Below are 21,540 nucleotides of genomic sequence, written 5' to 3' on the forward strand. Positions count from 1 at the left end.
GCAAGAAGTTCAGCTAATGCCAATTTCTATCAATGTATGTAGATTAACTTTAATCTCGGTTCAATTTAATCTTTATCTTCTAATTCGTAGAATTAGAAAAAAATAAACAACAAATTAAACTGAGCTTAAAGTTAATCTACAGTCGTAAAAAGTGATAAAATAAAAACGTCCCCTCTCTCTTCCTCAGTTATCGCAGACAATTTTTTGATACTTTAATTTCAGTCCCTGTGACGCCTGAAGTTAGCGTCGAAAGAGACAGCCGCGCCGCACCGCGTCACGTTGCGCCTGCGCCGAATCGAATGCGCGCGCCGACGGTATCGTCGCGCCAATATGGCCGCACGGCATCGGCTGTTCGCAACGACGCGACTGTGAGTGCGGGCTGTCCGGGGGGGTGCCCATCGAGGCAGGTCCAGGGAAACAATGTCGGACTACCTGAGGTCCGCGTTCGGGTACCTGAACGGCGGCACCGGCGGTAACGAGTACGTCGGCCAAACATTGGACATCAACAATGTGAAGCTGAGGGTGACGCGGCTGATTGCTGAGGGTGAGTCTATCATCTCCGGTTGACGCGAATCCTCGCTCCGGCGGCACCTCCTGCTCGCGATAAGAGCCGATAAAATCGATCACGACCGCCGAGTGCTACGTGGCTCGTTTTTCCGTGTCTCTGAAAAGAAAAAAAATAAAGAAGGAAATCTGAAATGAGGGCCGATCGACGGGGGACGGGAAGAGGAGAAAAGAAAGACCAGATCTCGCGTGACATCTGTCTCCTGTCATGTGTCAAACATGTTTTGACATGCGGCCACCTAGCGTCAAGCACATCGCGGACGATCTATTCTAACGTTGACGCGTTCCGTTCTCTCCTTCTCTCCACCGCACGCATTATCGCGTTCCGCTAAATCGGATATTATCGGAAGCTGGTCTATTCATGCCCGCTCATCGATTAATGTTTATCGCATTTTCTCAAACGATCGTTTGTTACGGATTTTAATACGCGGTTGATTTTGTTCGTTCGAGCCTTGAGTCCCGCAGTCTTTTTGTGTACGTGAAGATATATCTGAATAGAGAAGAATCTTTTTAATTATATTTAGTCTCTATTGATTGTAATAATATAGCTTACCCTTAATGAATCATCATACATTCTCAATCTATTTTATATATCCGTTTATGAAAGTAAATATTAAAAGTATACTAAAATATACATATTTAAAACTGACTTTTAGGAATTAAAAATTTTTTTGGAATATTTAAGGTATTTGTTAAACATATAATTTTCAAATATTAATGCAAGTTATTTTAACATTTTTTAAAAATTAAAACTAAGCAATGTAAATTGTGTTTTCTTTAATTTATTGTATACTAACCGTTTGAGATTTTATTAAAAATCACTGAAATAAAATTCCTTTGTCTTAATATGTAAAATAATAATTCCAATTTTTGATAAAATCAGACTGAAAAGAATGTTTTATATTTTAAATAAAATTATTATATTAGTATTTACATATGGAAAGATCTAAAAGTTTTTCATAAATTTAAGTAATTATAAAATTCTTTTTACATTTAAAACATTAACAAAAATATGACAGTTTAAATGATTTTATAAAATAAATTATTATTTAACACATACATAATAAATAATATTTATCTATGCGCATGATAAACATGAGCGAGAGATATATATAGTTCCCATAATCGAATTATGTATCATTATTAACATTTAGATAATTTGTGGCAAACATCGTATCAACAGGTGGATGGGCATTGGTGTTTGCGGTAGAAGATGTTGCTACAGGAAAAGAATATGCACTTAAGGTAAGAAACCAATTCAAGACAATTCAAGGTTTTGAAATTTATTATGTATTTATTTTGTTGCATTCTACAAAGTTTATTTTTATCATTAGAGACTTATCGCCGTCGATGAAGATGCAAACAGAACTGTCATACAAGAAATAGACACGTTGAAGAGACTATCAGGTCATCCAAATATTATTCAATTCTTGTATGCCCAACGATTGGAGCGAGAGGATCGTAAAGGATATGAGTATCTGGTTGTCACGGAGCTATGTCCCGGCGGTACGGTAGCGGATATACTCAGGAATGTGTCTGCGAACACATTAACTCTCGCCCAAGTGTGCAAGATAGCGTATCAAGCAACACGTGCGGTGCATCACATGCACAGTCAGCAACCAGAACCCTTTGTGCATCGGGATATCAAGTTAGAGAATTTTCTGATTGGTAGAGATGGCCTCGTGAAACTTTGTGACTTTGGCAGCGCCTCGACTCAGCAGATACTACCGGACCCATCATGGAATGCTCAAAAACGTGCCACTCTGGAGGACCAGTTGGCCAAGTACACAACCCCCATGTACCGTGCTCCGGAAATAATGGATACGTGGAACAATGAACCTATAGGGCCTCCAGTGGACTGTTGGGCTTTAGGATGTATCTTGTACTCTTTGATTACGTTGCGGCATCCTTTCCCTGAAGGTGAGATAATAATTTGCTATTGAATCGTGATAATTAGAGCGTACAGATGTTGCAGTCGATAAAAGATGTGGAAATGCAGGATGACTCATTAGAAAGGATGTGCCAAGATACGTTCCTTGACAAAGATATAGAAATAATATCGAAATATTATGAACATAATTTAATAGAATGTATGTAAAGAAATAGGAAATTATTAATGAAAATTAATTCTATCGTCAAAATTAAATTTTTGACATTTATTAAAATATTTTATTACATTATTTTATTACATTATATGTTTATTTGTTAATGTTTTTTCAAATATTTTCGACATGCAGGTAACAAATTGGCAATCGTGAATGGCAAGTATCCACCACTACCACCCAATCCACGATACGCGTGTCTACATGACTTAGTGAAAGGATGCCTGCAAATCTCACCTATACAAAGGCTAACAACGGCGCAGCTTCTGGAACGTTTAGCGGCGATTGCCGAATCGAACGACTTTGATCCCAGAGAACCGCCACGGATTGAAGTCACGATTAAGCTGTCTCCGCCCCCGCGTCCAACATCACCGCCACCATCTACTACGCCGATTAAGCCGTCTCCGCTCCCTCATCCTAATACGCCGGTAACGATGCCACCACCAAGACCGGCACCCGTGCAGACGGCGATGTCGAAAGTTCCAGCAACTCAGGGTACATCTGGCCTATTCAATTCGCTGAGAGGCGGTGCAGGTAGCATCTTACGCAACTTGAAAGACACCTCCAGCAAGATGATGCACACCGTTCAACAGAGTATGGCCAGGACGGAATTAGATGCAAGTTACCTAACATCACGCATACTTATTATGCCATATCCGGCCGATGGGATCGAGTCCGCCTATCGGGCTAATCATGTAGAGGATGTGAGAGCTTTTCTTCATGCTAGACATCCGCCACCCGCCAAGATCCAGCTCTACAATCTATCTCGTGGTCGGCCAAACGTCTCACGGCTCCCTGGCAGGCATATTGATTGTTCATTTGCTTACGCTACGCCGGAATCGAACGCGCCCATGCTGTTTGCTCTGTACCAGATCTGTCAAGATATCTATCAATATTTGAACGCTGACTTCAATCACGTGGTGGTGCTGTACTGTACTGTGAGTATGTTGCAATTGAAATCGCGTACTCAAACGTTCGCAAAATGCGATCCGCAACCGCGATTATCCTGCTGGTTTGTCCTTACAGGACGGGTATCGGGCGAGCGCCACGGTAGCGTGCACTCTACTGATCTACTGTAGGGCTTTGACCACTACCGACGAGGCGATCGCCCTGTTCACTACTAGACGCTGTCAGCCACCGCATCTGCAGCCCTCGGAATTACGCAGTATTAATTACATGAGCCTACTGAGCGGTGGTCGGCCTCCGCATACGAAGCCGCTGATTCTTCGTTCCGTTATTATACAACCAGTGCCACTATTCACCAGAGCGAGAGATGGCTGCCGACCATATATAGAGATTTATAGCAACGGCGCGTTGGTCTTCACGACAAAAAAAGCCAACTATGAAGAAATGAAATTATTCGGAATGATGGAAGGCAAGGTTTGTCTGATATTGGGAGATGCGGCCGTACGCGGTGATGTCACTCTAGTGATATACCACGCTAGGCAGCAGCTTGGCCGCGTGATTGGCATTAAAATCGCCTCGGTACATTTTCACACTGGTTACGTGCCCATCACCGAGAGCACCATGACGTTCGAGAAATGCGATCTGGATGATGCACCTGAGATCGGCGGCAAGTTCCGCATTGTACTGAATGTCATGATAGGCGAAGAAAATTCGAAACTATCAAGAGTGCCGGCACCATGGGAAGCGGAAATGTCCGTTAAGCCCATGCCAGATCCGCTGTTCGGTTCGACGCTGGAAATGGAGGAAACTTTAGAGAACTTCCGGACCGTTCCTCGCTCGGAAGAGGTAGCATACTTTGTTGTTTTTATTTATTAGACATATTTAATTATTTAGTCTTTTTAACATTAAAATTCAGCAGAATATTAGAAAGTGCACAATAATTGATAATAACTATTATTGCAGACTCAGAAAGAATCATCGAGCGAAACCGATAAAATATCACAACACGAAGCAGTACCTCCACAGCTGGAACAATCAAAGGAAGAAGAATCAAGTAGGAATGAAGAGAACAGCTTTCGGGAGGCAGATTTGTTAAATCTCGGCATGCCGGACAATATCAATAATACCTCAAATACTCCCGCCGCCACGGCCGCGGCGTCAAATCCAGAATTAGATATCTTTTCTAGTTCTAGTCAGAATGAAAGCGATCTCTTGGGCGGTTTTGGCATCTCGGCGCCGCAAACCGAGGCCGCCAACTCAATACCTTTAATTAACAATAGCGCCTCGACTGACTTATTGTTCGGACACAACGATTCCATGACGAGAAGTAGCAACACCGCTAGCAATTTGAACATGAACGACCTGCTGTTTGGGCAAAGTCAGACCACTTCGAGCAACGTTAAGGAGGTCAATGATTTTATGTTCGATCCATTAGGTGGAAATGCTTCGTGCAATTTTCTTGGTGGCTTCGCTGCAGGCACAGCAAATCCGAACATCGCCAAAAGCCCGAGTGCTGAAGAGAGTTTCCCGCGAAATGCTAGTGTGCCGAACTTTGCCGCTCAAACTAACAAGGATCCGTTCGCCAATTTAGCTGGATCGCTCGGAGCCGGTCTCGCGGGCAGCTGGAACGGTACGCCAAGGAATTCGAATACTCCGCAGTCGGCGAGTCCGGCGCCCGCGAGTACGCCGATCCATTCCAGCCCGAATACGATACACAAATCCAACGCAGCAACTAATGAGACCAATGGCGCGAACACCGGTGCTTCAGATACATTTGGCGGTAAAGCAAAAGAGAAGACGAGTGGCGATGCGTTCGAAGATCTGCTCGGTAGCCAAGGATACAACTTCTTCAGCTCACGTAAGGCGGAGAAAGACAGTCCGAAGACAATAAATCAAATGCGGAAGGTGGAAGCAGCCAAGTTAATGGATCCCGACAGATTGAAAATAGCTGAATGGACGGAGGGCAAGAAGGGAAATTTGCGAGCTTTGCTATGCTCGTTGCACACGGTCTTGTGGCCGGAGGCTGACAGATGGCAGCGTTGCGAGATGCATCAATTGGTCACAGCTGCGGACGTCAAGAAAGCTTATAGAAAAGCCTGCTTGGCTGTACATCCGGATAAGGTATTTAAACTGCATTGAATATCATTGTTTATATAATACTTTTTTATTATTCTCTGAATTATAATCGAAATATTATTCGCATTTCTTTATTTTTCCAATAAAAATCAGGGTAAATCAATAATAGCAGCAATGTATTTATCTTGTATAATTAATTATTAATTATGTTGCCTTTTTTTGAATATTCTTAATAAAATCGATATTACTAAATTAAACAGTAAAAATATTAATATGTTTTATTTTAACTTTATTATGTATTATTTAGCATATATTTATATATTAAATGTTACGGTGGCAAAGAAAAGAATTAATATAATTTTACATAATTATTTACGCAATTAATTCTAAATGTACTTTTTTAATTTAAAAAAATTTTTTTAACATGAACTTATTTCTGTGTTACAGCAAGCAGGCACGGCAAATGAAAATATAGCAAAATTGATTTTCATGGAGCTGAACAATGCATGGAGCACATTCGAGAACGATGCATCGCAGCAGAATCTATTTAGCTAATTTTAATAATCGTTATCTGTTATCGAGAACCTGTCTCTGTAATTAATTTAGTTCCTAGCGGAAAGGGAGCTAAGAATGGGGCGGGATCTCGTATCCGTGAGATAACTGCATCTATGTAATTGCATTCCGACTACGTTATTTTAGCTCTAGCGAGAAAGAGAAACAGTGAGAAAGACACGGTGTGAGAGAAAAAAAGAGAGAAAGAGAGAGAGAGAAAGTAAAGTCTTCAGAGGTGACAGCGGATTCGGCAAAGCAATGCTCGTCTCCTTATTGTTTCAACGCCTTGTAAACCTAGTAAAAATGCTCCCAATTATGGCAGTGCGGCGTAATATATGTATATAATGCAAATGTACATTAAAAAGAAGATCCCAAATATACGAAGCTATTTTCCGGCCGAAAAGAACTTTGCGCTATTGCCCACTGATAATTCGAGGATTATTACAAGATTATTTTGTACGTTCATTCCGATATTTGCCATTATCTTTCTAATAGAAAAAAATTTTTAGAACATTAATATTATATTTACATCAAATTTTTCTATTATAAAATTTTTTAGAATTTTTAGATTTTTTTTCATGTTGTTTTTTCATTACTATTTTTTTTTTATAATTCAAGACATGAAGTACTATTATTGTTACTATTACTGAATACTAGTAGAAAAATAATTTTTAAAGGAATTAGATTTTATTTATGATTTATTAATTATATTTTAGTTAATAAAGACATGAAAATACAAAAAATAGATTTAAGATCAAAATTGGAGCAATTTGTTTCTAAAGATTTTGAATGTTTTTGATTTTTCTTTAATACACGCGAAATGTCCCGCAATTTTTAATTTTAACAAATCCTTTTTAAAGGTTTTTAAAGACAAACTTGTTTTAAGTGAAACTTTGAAGGCATTACTCTTTTTTTTTAATTGAAGTTTTTAGTAGTTTGTTTTAGTAGTTTAATCTAGAAATAAAATTCTAAAGAAGTTTCTCAAGAAGTTCGAAAATAAAGTTCGAGAAAATTTTTTATTTTTATTTGAAGATTTAAAAATGCGATTAAACTAACAGCAAAATAAAAATCGAGGATTTCGATATTTCTTCATACGTTTGGAAAATTGTTGATTGAACGTGTTAAATCTTTATATTATTTTTATTTCTTAGCTTCCACATATAACACCGTTTCCAATCATTAATCTCTTATAACAATACACACAAAATTATTATTTTCTCCATTTATATCACTCAAGAAAGAGTCGTGTTATCCCAAGAGTATGAAATCAGGTCACGACTTCCGGGACACCTCGCATTAGGAGGAGCTCAAGAAATCCGTTCTTTTTTAATTCATAGGACACTATGAGAGACATTTATAACGGGCGTCAGCAAAATCCACGAGTGTTAGTGGCATTGTCAGAGAGCCGCCGATACACGCAAGGACGCGCGTATATACGTATATACGTACTCGCATCCCCTATACAGGGGGAGGCAGGCGCAATACATGTAGTATGCCACGAGCGCGCTCGTGTGGATCACAGGGTGCCACAGGGGTGAAATTTAAAGGGAGGGGCTGCTCTCGCGAAAATGGCCGTTACGCACGGGGTAGATCGTCCGGGGGTGGACAAGTGACGGGTGGCTCATCGTCCGTGTCCTCCGCGCCGACCAATTGACCGAGTGCCTCGCGACGATTGACACGGTTTATCCGATCGACGGCTATTATGCGGCGGTGGCCAAAAAGCGATCCCTGCTCTGTTCTTCTCAAACCCCCACCAGACGCGCGACCTTCCATCCCTTCCGTCAAGAGGTAAGGTCGTCTCTGTTTTGTGCATCATCGAAACGCGTACGGATTATGCTTTCGGAATGTGAATTAGAATCTCTCCCGCCGAAGTGCGTGCACGTTGTGACGCGAAATTACGTGTCTGATTACGCTGAGAAAGTTGTCTTGACACCTGAAAAAAAAAGAAAGAAAGTGGAACAAGGGGTAACTACTCCTCAGGTGAAAGATATCGTTATTAATCCTTTTATATACAGTAATTGTTGCTAATTGATATTAATCAATTGTTGTACGGTTTGCATTTTCGTCGAGATACATATAAACGTAGGATGTATCTTTTGTATGTTTTTGTAACACAGTACAAGATATATAATTATAAGTATTTTGTGCTGAAGAAGACTTTTTTTCAAGAAATATAATTTAAAAGATACACATTATATTAGTAAAATATTTATCTATACAATCTTAATTTTGTCATATATATATATATATATTAATGAGATATTAAGGATACACTGGATTCAACAGAAATATTATTTCTTACAGATTAGGCCCACGCTCTTCAGCAATGTATATCAAGAAAGTTAAATAGAGAAAAAGAGGAAGGGGAGTATAAGGAAAATTGAGGAAGATGCCTGGCTCCTATACTGGAGTTGTAATTCTCCTCTTGTTAGGGACTTCAGTATCAGTGTCCGGTACTGCGGATGCTGCCAAGTCTCTGAGAGCAGCGAAGGCCAGGCTCAGGTCATCTTACGCGTCGTGGCGAATAGTGATATGCTTAACTCAGCCTCAAATTCCTTTCAAGGCGGACGTACAGAAAGCATGGGAGGAAGCGAGACTGGAATCTTTTCACGCAGACATGGACGTGTCGTATACAGAAGCAAGGCCCGTGACGGATACCATGTTATACCCCTTGACATTGTTAAACAAATTTTGTACAGACATCGAAGGCGGAAAGACAGTATTAAGCCTTATTATAGGGGGAGGATCGGCAGCCAGATTTCTCGTTACGGCTGCTGCTGCCTTGAACCTTCCAGCTTTGTGGTTGCCGTTTACACACAGAGACTTTCTTCGTCAGGTTCGTATATATCCATTTTCACGAAATTTGCCTTCTAGCTTTTGAAAAAGAAAATAATAATACATTTTTCTTTTTTTATATTATGATAGCATTAGATTCAATAAGGCATAGAATGATTCAATTATGTAATTGAGGTCTTATGAAACGGAAATAAAAGAGATTATTTTTTTGTTTGCAGGGAAATCTCGGCCGGTTTGAGAACCGCATAGGTTCGAGCCCCAAGGAGGTCGGAGCAGCGGCTGCCGCCTTAATGCATCGGGCTAACTGGCACGCATTCACTCTTCTCATCGACACCACCCTTCTGCCTGTCACCCATCTTCTACAAACGAATCAGCCGACGTTGACACCCCGCGCGATTATTCATCTTCCGACGAATGACAGAACTCTGAAATTGAGGCTGAGACGGGTAGCCGAAGAGAGCGGTAGCGGCGGAGTTGTGGTGATGGCCTGTGATTTGAATAACGCCCGAAAGATCCTCAGTGCGGCTGGCAAGTTCGAAATGCTCTCGGGCAGATTCTTGTGGCTCTGGCTGGATCTCAAGGCGGAACTGCGGCCGAACGAACCTAATATCATCAGTTCACACATGATTCATAGCTCGCGTGTCGCTATTGCGGGTAACGATAATTCACCGCTGCTGGAACGAACGACGAATCTTGCATCGGACGAGAAGCCGCTACCGCCATTGAATCCGTTGCCGAGTTTGGCCAATGATATACACCGACTGCAAGAGTATCGATGGCGAGACGAGAAGATCATAATCAAGCGGGAGGACAAGAGTTTTAATTTCGACGACGAGGAGGATGTGAGGCTCCCGAGTGACAGAGAGCTCAATTCTAAGAGTTTTATGCCAGTCGGTATGCTCGCACTTAGACCATCTGGCATCAAGATCATGGGCGGTGATACTATACTGACTCGAATGCTGAGAGAGACCTCGCAGGCATTGGATGAGACCTTTCTAGAAACAAAAACGAGATTGAATCGTATGCGCGAACTGCAGATTAAAGAGCAGTTTGTACCGGAATGCTTGTCGGATCGCAATTCTAAATTCATGACAAGCGACGCGAGGGAAAATGTATCCGCGACTCTGACGAGGAAATTGAGGAAGTCCATGGGACAGATCTCCAGGGACAAGGCAGAATTCCAGCTGCTGAATTTGCAGGCCGTTAGGTTTCCCGGGAATAAAACTCAATTGAGGTTCAGCTCGATCTTAAGATATTCATGCTTCATTAGAAGGTGAAATAATCGATATCATCAATGTTTAACAGGTGGACCAAAGTCGGCACTATCAAAGGAGGAAGGGAGATCCGTTTGGACACCATAATTTGGCCGGGCGGTGGCATCATGCCGGCGTATCTCGAACAGGGCGGCGAGAGGATCGGGATGCCAATTTATCGCATCGTGACCGCGCTGGCGTCACCGTTCACCATGGTGACAAATTTGCAGGAGGGTTTCTGTCTGCGCGGACTCACCTGTCGGCAGGGTAATACCATAATGTGCTGCTACGGCCTGAGCATGGATTTGCTGTCATTGGTGGCACGTGAGCTCGGCTTCCGCTTTGATCTGTACCTGGCAGAGGATGGGCTATTTGGCAAACGAAATGGTCGGAGTGGCACGTGGAACGGCGTGATGGGCGAACTGGTATCCGGCCGGGCGCAGCTGGCGTTCGCACCCTTGAGCGTGTCTACCCATCGTGCTCAAGTAGTGGACTTCACTACGCCCTACTATTTCAGCGGCGTGAGCTTTCTCACGGCGCCTAAATTACGCTCTGAGATACCGCTGTTTGCGTTTCTATTCCCGTTCAGCACGGAGCTGTGGATCGCCGTATTTACGTCGCTGAACTTTACCGCGATCGCCGTCGCACTCTATGAATGGTTCAGTCCGTTCGGCCTGAATCCCTGGGGCAGGCAGCGTAGCAAGAATTTCTCCATCGCCTCCGCGCTGTGGGTGATGTGGGGTCTTTTATGCGGCCATCTCGTGGCCTTCAAAGCGCCAAAGTCTTGGCCTAACAAGTTCCTTATCAACATTTGGGGCGGCTTCTCCGTTATCTTCGTGGCCTCGTACACGGCTAACATAGCCGCCCTTATCGCCGGTCTCTTTTTTCACTCAGCAGTGAGCAATTATCATGACAAAAGCGTAAGTATTTTAGTCTTTTACACATATGAATGTTTAAAAGAATGTTTAAAATTGCTCTTAGAAAAAAATAGAAAGAAAATAATTTTTCTGTATATTTTTTATTATAATTATTAATTGTTAATTTTTGTTAATTATTTGTGTGTGATATTACAGAATACAAAATTAAATAACATTATTAATACATATTTATTAAACACTTATGCATAGAATAATTTTTAATTTAAATGTAAAAGAAATATTTATTTTGTTTTAATATCTGATTTTTAGTTTCACGAATTTAACATTCATAAGTGCATTATATTACAGCTGTTGTCACAGAGAGTCGGTGCACCGAGAGCTTCTGCAGCCGAATATTACGTGCAAAGAGCGAATCCGCAATTATGGTCCCACATGGCTCGATATTCTCTATCGGACGTCGCCGAGGGCGTAGAACGATTGAGAAACGGTACTCTGGACATTTTGATCGCGGATACGCCGATTTTGGATTATTATCGGGCGACCGACGATGGTTGTCGTCTACAAAAGATCGGTGATACCATCAACGAAGATACTTACGCAATTGCGCTTACGAAAGGACATCCTCTGAAGGAAAGCATATCTAAAGTTATAGCGAATTACACGAGCAACGGGCTGCTCGACATTCTACAAGAAAAATGGTGAGCGATGCGCGAAAATAAGCGCAAAAATTGGATAATCGATATCGGTTCGCGTGCGAACTTTCTTTTTATTTGCACAATAACGGGAGCGTGATAATTACGTTAGACGGAAATACATTATTAAGTGATAAATAAAGTCCAACGCGTAGAATATATGAACTGCTCGCGAAGGTACAAGCAAATGTTATTTATCTCATGAAAAATTCTCATCTCGTATAAAATCAATTTTTTTTAAGGATATTATGCATGTGTGCATGTATTAAATATTAAATATGTACAGTATATTATATATTAAATATATACAGTATAGAATAAATAAATATATATATATATTTTTTTTATATATTTTACACATTTTTATATAACAATGAGTTCAATGTCGCAAAAAAAAAGTAATAAAATCAGTGAGGTAAACACTTTATATAAAGCGAGCTAATTCCAGGTATGGTGATCTGCCTTGTCTAAGCGGTCGACCGGGGATGGATGCGGGATTAGATCCTGAGCCAGGTGGTCAACCTAGGCCACTGGGAGTCGCATCCGTGGCCGGGGTGTTCTGCTTACTCGGGATGGGTGTGATGCTCGGCGCGATTATACTGGCGGGAGAACATCTATTTTATAAGTACACGCTGCCGCGATTGCGGCACAGACCGGAGGATTCCATTTGGCGTAGTCGCAATGTCATGTTCTTCTCGCAGAAGCTATACAGGTTTATCAATTGCGTGGAACTGGTCTCGCCGCATCACGCTGCCCGTGAATTGGTACATACGGTGCGACAGGGCCAGATCGCATCGCTCTTCCAGAAGAGCGTCAAACGAGTGCGTGTTTTCAATCTTCTAAATAGTTCCACAAGTTTGCGAACATAAATCTCTATGATGACAGACGTATCCTGGAATAAAAACTGAAAAGCTTCGAGATTTTTTAATAAAAATTTGTCTACTCGAAAATTTATGTTCATGAACTTATGGATGATATATTTATTTTTATTTCTAAATATCTACAATGTTCCCATGTTCCAGAAGGAACACGAACAGCGTCGAAGACGTAAGAGCAAAGCGCAATTCTTCGAGATGATTCAAGAAATCCGAAGGTAAGAGAATGCAATCTTCAAGTTAGTCAAACAAAATAATTTTTCTCTATGATGACACATCACGTCTAATTTTTATGATCAATCTTGATTCTTTTAGAGTACAGCAGGAAGAGAAGATCGAGACGGTACCCGAGGAACCTGATGCTACCAAAACAGTGAAAAAGGATGAGAAATTGGGGAAAGGCAGGGAGAGAAGTCGCAGTAAAAGTCCGCTTATGCCTCGGAGTCCCAAGCGCTCGGAGAAGAGCAGAAGTTCAACGAACTTGTCGGCGTCTCGTCTCGGATTGTCGCCGGTGAGTCTCGACGCGCCGATGAAGCCGCGCGAGTTCACGCTCAGCAGCACCAATTTGCGCGCAAGGAGCCCGTTAGAGACGGTAGGCCGTAGGTTGAGCCACGGGGATGGAGGTTCGCCGCCACCACGTCTCGGCTCTCACTTCGGCGGCAGTGCCAATCTACGTCCACTAGCGCCTACCAGAAGCGACTCGACCAGTGGTGGTACGCCGACCGTTCGCCGTGATTCCGCCGCTGGAGGCGGAGGAGGTGTGCCGACTCCGAGATATTCTCGCAGCCCGGCCAAGCGAGGCCAGTCCTTCCCGGTGTTCGCTACTCTGCGACCGCCACACTCGGCCGGCTATCAGGCATCCAGGAGTCCACTACTGTCGCCGAATAGCGAACTCACGTCCGCTATCGGAAGGAAACTGTCGCGCGAGTGGGGCTCCGGGACTATTGACCTCACCAGGTCATCGGAGGCTATCGGAGGTAGCGGTAGTGGCGGTGGCGGCGGCGGCGGCGGTGGCAGCGGTAGTAGTAGAGGTGGTGGTGGTGGTGGTGGTGGTGGTGGTGGTGGTGGTGGTGGTGGTGGTGGTGGTGGTGGTAGTGGTAGTGGTGGTGGTGGTGGTAATAGTAGTAGTCGTGGTTCGACGTACACTCTGAATCAAGAAATGACGCTTTCCTTGAGTCGTTCCGCGGACGAGGAGAAGGCCCAAGAGGAAGCGGTGCCGATTAAAAAGCCCATACGGCGCGCCAGGAGTCATGAGAATCGCGATAGCAGTAAGTTGATGGCGGATCTGCCGTCGCCGAGATTGACCCAGCCGGTGGTGGGTGGCCAGTTGGTGAGCGAGCGAACCAAGAAACAACTAGATTCCGAGCTGAAGGCCATTTTAACTGCTAGGGCCCATCACCGCGACCTGCATCCTCCTTGATAGGAGACCGCCCTGTACTAAGGGAGAGTTCTTGAAAGTTCGGGTTTTGGAGGATCGCTGAGAGCCTTTGAGGGGCTTTGATTGATTTTAAGCAATATCAGATTTATAGGTCAATTTGTAGAGGAATCCGACAGTTTATCAGAGAAATTAAGAACTAGTCAGAGACACGGCAATGCGAGTAAACGGGAAGAATTTCCTGCTGTTGGTGTGGGGAGGGGGGCGGGGGAAGGGAGAGAGAAAAGGAGAGAAAACGAGAAAAGATCTCTTTGATTGTTCATACGTTGTTACGTACATTGATAATATAGGATACGTCGATAAACAAAAGTGCTATAAACTCTTGTAGTGATGTCTTAAATAGGTAGCGAGACATATACGAGTATTAAGATATTTTCTTGTTGACATTTTAACTCTACATTAACCGGCAGCCTGGGTGAGTCTCTCTCGATTGCTATGGTATCAGATATTGTACGCTGCAGCGTTTCTCAACTTCGATCTTCGACGATTCCGTCGCGATCTTAGCACGTAGTGGATAAAAATCCTTGAAAATTTATCGATTCTCAAAATCGCAGTTTGCACAAAACGACATTCGCCAGGTCAAGTCTGTCCAAGTTTATCGAGCAGGTCTCCATCCGCGACCGTTCGCTCGTCACTGACACTCTTAGCAATAACGATCGATTTAGCTGCAGCGCACGAATACAACGAACACACGCGATGATTTATGGACATAGCACATCGGCATCTATTCTCATTTATCTCATCCTTCTCGCGGAGGCGACAGAGAGGGTTTCGCTCGCGGATAAAAACTCGGACAGGCCACGCTCTAAGATAATCGTCCCTTTGGGAATGTAAATAAATCTCGTGATCACACAGACTATCGTTCCTTCAATTCCTCGTTCTGTAAATATAAAATGCTCTCATTCCGAATTTTCGCGTAGGTAAAAGAGAAAAGAAAAACGCAATAGGTAGCGAGAACGATTGTCTCGCGACAGTTGAGAAACGCTGGTTCACCGATCCTCGTCGAATTGGATTGCATACTGCCACTTTAATAATTTTTGTGACTGCGGAAAGAGAGGGACTCGCTCGATGGATTCTCGGCGTAGAATGACCACTTACCGCGAGATAATATGTATTAATCTTATAATTATCGCGCCAGGAGGGGAAGAATTGGATGCTGGCGAAATTCTAACCGAGTCTCCGAAAGTGTTCGTAACGCGGGTTATTCGATACCGGAGGCCCGGCAGGAAGGCAAAGGAGGGAACCTTTTAAACGGCAGGATCTTCTTTTTCGCAGCCACACACCTCGCGGATTCCGCGCGACTCGCAATTATTTCCTAAAGCTGTGCTAAGCTGTTAGTATTAACGCGATAACTCCAATCGTTTACTTTATCCGAAACGTGAAAATTATATGTAATACGATTAATAAAAATATTGTGTATATTTTAGCTATAGACAAGCGCCGGAATCCGGTATTACGCGATAACCTTGCCGTTCGTTCGCTGCGTGACTCGCGAATTTACCGATTCTTCCGACGGTTTTACTAGACTGATAGGCGAAATTTCATTCAGGAATTGTAAATGAAACATTATCGGAATTGAATAATTGTTACTGATCGATGTGCATGTCTCCCATCTTCGTCTATCGAATTCTTTCGATTCACTTGATGAAAAAGGGGGCGAACTCACGTCTATAGTCTCATTATTATTCAACTTAGACGTAGTAGAACGTGGATGTACGGGACTAAAAGAAAAAAAAAAATAACAGAAGAGACAAGATTTGAATTAATTACTTTAAAGAGAGAGAAAAAAAAACCGGAAGATTCATGAGCGAGGCCTTAGAGGAGTAGTCGTATCCGCCCAAAAGAATACTTAAAACTTAGTACTGTACTGTATTCGAATATTTCACTATATTATATTGTACGATAGAATATATAATAGGCATTTAGTTTCATAGTTCTCCTCGGTAGAACGCCTATCGTATTCAGAAACTTAACAGAAACTAAATTCCTCGTCGAGTCCTTAGTGAGTAGAAATCTCTCCGTGTGTGAGTGTACGTGCGACTATTTCCTATTTCGGGAGAACGCGGCGGCGAGGCGCCGGTGCCTCGCCACGTAGGGCAGAGCTATAACTTTTTCCGGTAGATCTAGAAAACGTTTTATTGTCTTCGTTATCGTAGGTCGTGGCTAGTAGTTCCAGGAGGGAGTTCCTTCGGTCCGCGCGCGCGAAAGCGCGACGCCGCCGGAGCCGCGCGTTCGAAATCGATGAAAGTGTCCTGAATGATTGCACCCCGAGGGTCATGCACCAGGTGAATGCAGGGGTGAAACTCGCTGAAACAATCCCCGCCGATTACACCCGCGCGCGCTCGCCCACACCCGCTCCCGCACCTGCCCACCCGCAAAATCGCAGCCACGCTGCGTCTCGCCTACGTTATTATCGATAGACACGTGGTGTCTACTCATGAACTCACTCGCCCGCTTTTCTCATCGCCCTCCGATCTGGGGATCAATTGTATATTTTGAAACAGAGTGAAAGTGACAAAAGTGAGGAAATTCACTAGATTATCTGCAACTTCATATATCGAAAGTAGTAAATTTCTTTACTTTTGCAATTTTCATCTCGTTTCAAAATACACAATTCACCCCCTGACTTCCCTCCGTCGTGCCGCGATCGCGGGGGAGGATAGCTTTCGCAGGAAGAGCTAAGAGACGGACCTTTCTCGAACGCGCTCACGGCAGACTGTAGCGTAAATCCGTGCTGCAATTAATTCAGGAAGTGATCAAAATACAAACATATAGGGGGCCAGTTTAGAGTCACCCGCGCCTAAAGAAATCAAAGATAGACTTATTAAAAATTAATTTATATAAGCTGTAATTCTCCTCGTAAACGTGTGTGGGTTCTGCCGGTAATTTGGTTCAGTAGGGCTCTCTCTATCCCTTCATCACTTTTCGTTGCGTCGTCCCATTTTCACGGGGGTCGTTTATTTTCGCGAGCCCCGGCCGTTCCTCAAGGATCCCTTGTACATACATGTCTTCTACTAGATACCTTCTGAAGGAACACTATTGCACTGAATTAAAGGTCGAGCCCCCCTACTTCTTTGTGCGCCAACAAGACCCTATTAGATGTCACACGTACGGAAAGATAAGAGCAAAATGCACTTATCTCGTTGTCATCGTCGTCGTCTTCCCGAGAGTGACTTCCCTCCGAGACGGCGTGCGATCCTCAAATCGCGACGACGACGACGACGAAATAGAACACGCGCTGAGAAACGTTCGGAATTTGCAATCCTGAACGTACTCTCAGCAGTTACGGCGTAATGATTTTCAGACAAACAGAGAGAGAGAGAGAGAGAGAGAGAGAGAGAGAGAGAGAGAGAGAGGTACAAATATGCAGAATCTTAAAATAATTCCTGAAAAACCGTCACTCTGAATAAAAATATTTGCGCTCTCTCGTTCGATATAACTTATCAGATATTCTTCGAATGTTTACCATCAAAAGTATTCTTCGAGTGTTGATCTCTCGCAGTATAGTATCGCTGTACTTATTATTATTATATATATATGTACATAATACGTATCTGGAATTGCCGGCCTATGACGTGATTGCACAAACGAAAATACACCACATATATTCCACGCATTCTTTTTCCGACATGACACTTGAGTTTTCGATACGCGACATTTAAGATCGCGTAGAGTGCACTCGCTCTTCTCTTTCCACCGTCGCCCCCGCGCGTCTCGTTCCCGATGGCGACGCAGGGGTGAACGGGTTACGATTTAAATGCATCATTTACACGAGGAAAATCAAAATCGTCGAGTGGACATAATAAACAACGAGAGAGGACAAGAGAGAGAGAGAGAGAGAGAGAGAGAGAGAGGGGGGGGAGAAAAAAATTCCGGAAAAGACAAGGAGCAAGCGAACACACCAATTAAAATAAAGGAAAATCCGTGGATTCTGAGAAACGGCGGATTGAGTTATCGGATCACATGATTAATTCACCTCGTTATCATTATCGCGTTGATTAATGGCATCATATTAATTCACTCACTAACGGGCAATAAGATTATTCTACAAAGCACTGCCATAATTTGAACTGTTGTTACGTTGATTTGGAAATCCTGCCAAGTAATACCACTATTTGATATTGTCTAACGAACGGGTCCTATCCTGCTGAGTGATGAATTAATATGTAAATGTCTCGCGTGTCGTTGCTATCCAATAATACTCCGTCTGTCTTCGCGAATGGTTTACTTATATTTCTATAGTCGCCCCTCGAATATGATCTTCGCTAATTTGACCGTAATTCTCTTATCTTTTTGATATTCTTCCCAGAATTTGTCGAAAGCAGATCTCCCAAAGCGCCTGCTACAGGTTTCGTCGGCAGAATGCCAGCGGAAATATGACAAAATTGGCTAATGCATGCGATGGCAGTTCGCCAGTAGAAATTGAATGGAATTATCATTTCGTTGCCATTTAAACAGCACGTTTCATTCAAAATGAAATATATATTCTGTTTAAATTACGAAATGAGAGATTCTGCGCGATTTCACTTGGCAACCGAATTATGTCAACAGAATCTGAATTCGACGATGATGTTCTGCTCGAATCTGCTGATAAACTGCTAGCCTATTGCTAATATTTTTCTTATCGAAACAATGTAAATTATTAACATTTTAACATTAGAAGTGCCGAGCGATCGTGTCTGACCATTTTTATTTTTTTAAATAATATCCTTTTTCTTGTATTAAAAACACGACTTTTGAAATTTTTTAATCTTTCGTCAATTATTTGTTTTTTTTTTTCATTTTTTTTTTCATTTTGATGGAATATTAAAATCAGAAAATTTTGAAATTGCTTTCTCTCTACCATCGATATCAGAAAAAAGTTAATTAAAAAAGATAGAAATGATCAAAGATGACCGCCTGGTATTAGAGTTGGAACGTTTTCGTGCTCGTTAAGATATCAACGCACAATCGTGACAGGGCGTTTTGAAAAGTATTTCGGAGACAAAGACAACTTCATCGTCGTAGTTTTAGATTTCCCTTTCGGTATGTGATGTCTTGATTTGTCACTTGGTAAGGAGGGATCGGCTATAACGTAATGTAACGCGTTAGACTTTACGGAATAATTAATCGTAAGGGATTAAACATAGCATGTGGCTCTTCCGTTCGTATAACTGCAAATGGGTTACCGTGGCGTGTACCTCGTTTCTCGATGCTGCACATTATCAAATGCGAATCACATTGTGCTCAAGTTTAATCCTCGAACGATCGTGCCGGCTCGTTCTTTAGCTTATCGCTAATTGTCACTCTTCCCTTTTTCGCGACCGACGTTACCAGTTCAGAAACGGCGAGAAGTGAGACCCCCCTGGATCTCGAGTATCGATATGGATATCAAGAGCGACAAAGCCTCTTTTAAACAAGAGATAAACAAGATAAAATATTCCGTAGATTATATTGCGCACGATATGATCGCGATAACACGTTGGCGATTGCGTCTCAAAATCGACAGCCCGATACGAAGCGCAACCCTCGAGGATTAAATGAGCGCGCCAAGATCTCATACGTGGAGGAGAGGATCTGGACCCGCGCGGTCCAGATCCGGCTTCCCTCGACGATTAGCGACCCGATAGCTCGGCGTCGTAGCATACAGACGTGATAAATGAAGAACGAAGGAATAGACGCCACGAGGATCCCTTCCAACCGCGGTGACTTGTTGGCGTACGACATTAGGATAGGTTCCTCGTGACCTACCTCGCCTCTCTTGTTACGCCTACTGCTACACTGTTATTGTTGATGAAAACTCCATATTAATAAGAAATAAATATATTATCTCAAAGCGCAGTTAATATAATTATATATACATATAAAATATCCTCATCCCTCTCGGATCTCGGCCCCAGAGGGACCCAAAATGGCCCCTGTAAATATTTTATTTCTATTCGTAAGTAAGAAACGCTTATAGAAACAAATAATTGAGTCAAGGAGCATAAAAGTTAAGTCAGATCTTAGTACTAAATATTGTTTATAATAATTAAGAACAAAATATCAAAAAGTATCAAAACACTTTTACTCATTTATTTTATTTCTAAAAAAACGAATTGGGCGTATTAAAAGCAGACATTACAGATTGTGAGATAATCTATCTTTTGATTTTTCAATTTTCTCTTATCAGTTCATTCGAGAAATAATATATATATATATTATAATGATATAGTATTGATATAGTATTGAGACTAGTATCATACAAGCTGGTAATGAGTTTCATAAATAATAAATTTCGATGATACATACATAATTACTAGCCATATCATTGCAACAGTCATTTTTCCATGTACTATCAATATTTTATACAGATTCATTATCAGCTCCTCATAATTGCATATGTTTTCTCCTTCATGTACAGGATTCTTGACACGATATTGGAATATTGACACAAGTACAATCGTCTAGCTAGTAATAATTAATTGGCACAAATAAAGCATATTAAATTTATATAAATCTATATAAATTTAAAAATTTATATAAATTTATATAAATTTATGTAAATTTAAAAAATAATCAAGACCTAGTGATCGTAAAAATGTGATTCTTACATTCTTTTTGAATGAGGAATGAGGAATGAGAATACGTGATCCAATTCAGCGATATTTCGGGCAGGTGTTTCGTTTGAACGTCCAATATTTCGAACTTGAATACTTCGTCGATATCGCGTGTCTTATTTGCGTATTCAACCATGTTTTCAGAAGCATCCATGTTCGCAAACAATATGCTTGTCTAAAAAATGTCTTTAAGATACCTTAATTAGCAAAATATTCTTTTCTTTGGGTTCATGCAACTATGTATGGAAAAAAGTAACGTTGAATCAACAAATGTAATTAAAAATAATCTTGATTCAATGATACTAATGAAATCAATGAATATATATTTCTTGAATTAATTCTGCTACTAAATTAACAAGTTTGATTCTATTGACTCAACGTCAATCTTTTTTTGTGTATTACACGACTTTGAATTGATAATGATGATAATGAATTAACATGCGATTCCACGAAAAGAATGTTTTTCTGAAGTATTTAAAAATTTGATTAGATCTGAAAATAATTTTGCGAGATATATAATTATCAAAATAATTATGTAAAACATCTAAGCATAATAATAATTGCAAAATTTTTTTATATTCCAACAATCAATTTGAATTAATTATTTTAATTATCCATAATTATCTTGATGGTCCATCGAAGTTATTTTCAGGTTTGTATGTGGTTAAATTTTTAGATACTTCAAAAATGATGCTACTCTTTTCGTGCATGATCTGTTGTTCTCCCTCACCTGTTATCATTGTATTTTGATTAACAACTGGCAAGAGAATGCTTCTTGTTATCTTTCCGGAACCGGAACCAACGTTCATGCATTTCCCGGACGTATCCTTCAG

At 41.6% G+C, this 21,540-nt stretch overlaps 2 protein-coding genes and 1 long non-coding RNA gene across 3 annotated transcripts; 2 read left to right on the forward strand and 1 right to left on the reverse strand.

Annotated features, from left to right (window-relative positions):
• Nucleotides 1-315: 315 nt before the first annotated feature.
• Nucleotides 316-6,606, forward strand: aux (cyclin-G-associated kinase). Its single transcript, XM_011642057.2, has 7 exons — nucleotides 316-544; nucleotides 1,748-1,809; nucleotides 1,899-2,484; nucleotides 2,802-3,604; nucleotides 3,693-4,418; nucleotides 4,536-5,693; nucleotides 6,096-6,606. Exons 1-7 carry the CDS (start codon nucleotides 421-423, stop codon nucleotides 6,201-6,203), a joined length of 3,567 nt encoding a protein of 1,188 aa, XP_011640359.2. The 5' UTR covers nucleotides 316-420; the 3' UTR covers nucleotides 6,204-6,606.
• A 462-nt stretch (nucleotides 6,607-7,068) lies between these two features.
• LOC105429225 (uncharacterized) lies at nucleotides 7,069-19,944 on the forward strand. Its single transcript, XM_089080145.1, has 9 exons — nucleotides 7,069-7,988; nucleotides 8,505-9,036; nucleotides 9,215-10,230; nucleotides 10,302-11,169; nucleotides 11,476-11,825; nucleotides 12,268-12,640; nucleotides 12,842-12,912; nucleotides 13,010-13,671; nucleotides 13,726-19,944. The coding sequence occupies exons 2-9, from the start codon at nucleotides 8,590-8,592 to the stop codon at nucleotides 14,112-14,114; spliced, it is 4,176 nt and encodes a 1,391-aa protein (XP_088936271.1). The 5' UTR covers nucleotides 7,069-7,988; nucleotides 8,505-8,589; the 3' UTR covers nucleotides 14,115-19,944.
• A 514-nt stretch (nucleotides 19,945-20,458) lies between these two features.
• Nucleotides 20,459-21,540, reverse strand: LOC148935967 (uncharacterized). Its single transcript, XR_016139966.1, has 3 exons — nucleotides 21,438-21,540; nucleotides 20,702-20,893; nucleotides 20,459-20,558 (listed from the first exon to the last, which is right to left on the reverse strand). It is a non-coding gene; the product is annotated as an uncharacterized LOC148935967 (long non-coding RNA).

This window comes from Pogonomyrmex barbatus, unplaced genomic scaffold (assembly GCF_055798465.1).
Source record: "Pogonomyrmex barbatus isolate J1 unplaced genomic scaffold, ASM5579846v1 scaffold3, whole genome shotgun sequence".
Taxonomy (NCBI): Eukaryota; Metazoa; Arthropoda; class Insecta; order Hymenoptera; family Formicidae; genus Pogonomyrmex; species Pogonomyrmex barbatus.

Bases quoted from the DNA above. Each gene is read 5' to 3' on its own strand.
- LOC105429225 (XM_089080145.1), top strand. From the start codon at position 8,590: ATGCCTGGCTCCTATACTGGAGTTGTAATTCTCCTCTTGTTAGGGACT. The intron at 9,037-9,214 runs GTTCGTATATAT...TTTTGTTTGCAG, and splicing joins ACAGAGACTTTCTTCGTCAG to GGAAATCTCGGCCGGTTTGA. The intron at 12,913-13,009 runs GTAAGAGAATGC...TGATTCTTTTAG, and splicing joins ATGATTCAAGAAATCCGAAG to AGTACAGCAGGAAGAGAAGA.
- aux (XM_011642057.2), top strand. From the start codon at position 421: ATGTCGGACTACCTGAGGTCCGCGTTCGGGTACCTGAACGGCGGCACC. The intron at 4,419-4,535 runs GTAGCATACTTT...CTATTATTGCAG, and splicing joins CCGTTCCTCGCTCGGAAGAG to ACTCAGAAAGAATCATCGAG. The intron at 5,694-6,095 runs GTATTTAAACTG...TCTGTGTTACAG, and splicing joins TGGCTGTACATCCGGATAAG to CAAGCAGGCACGGCAAATGA.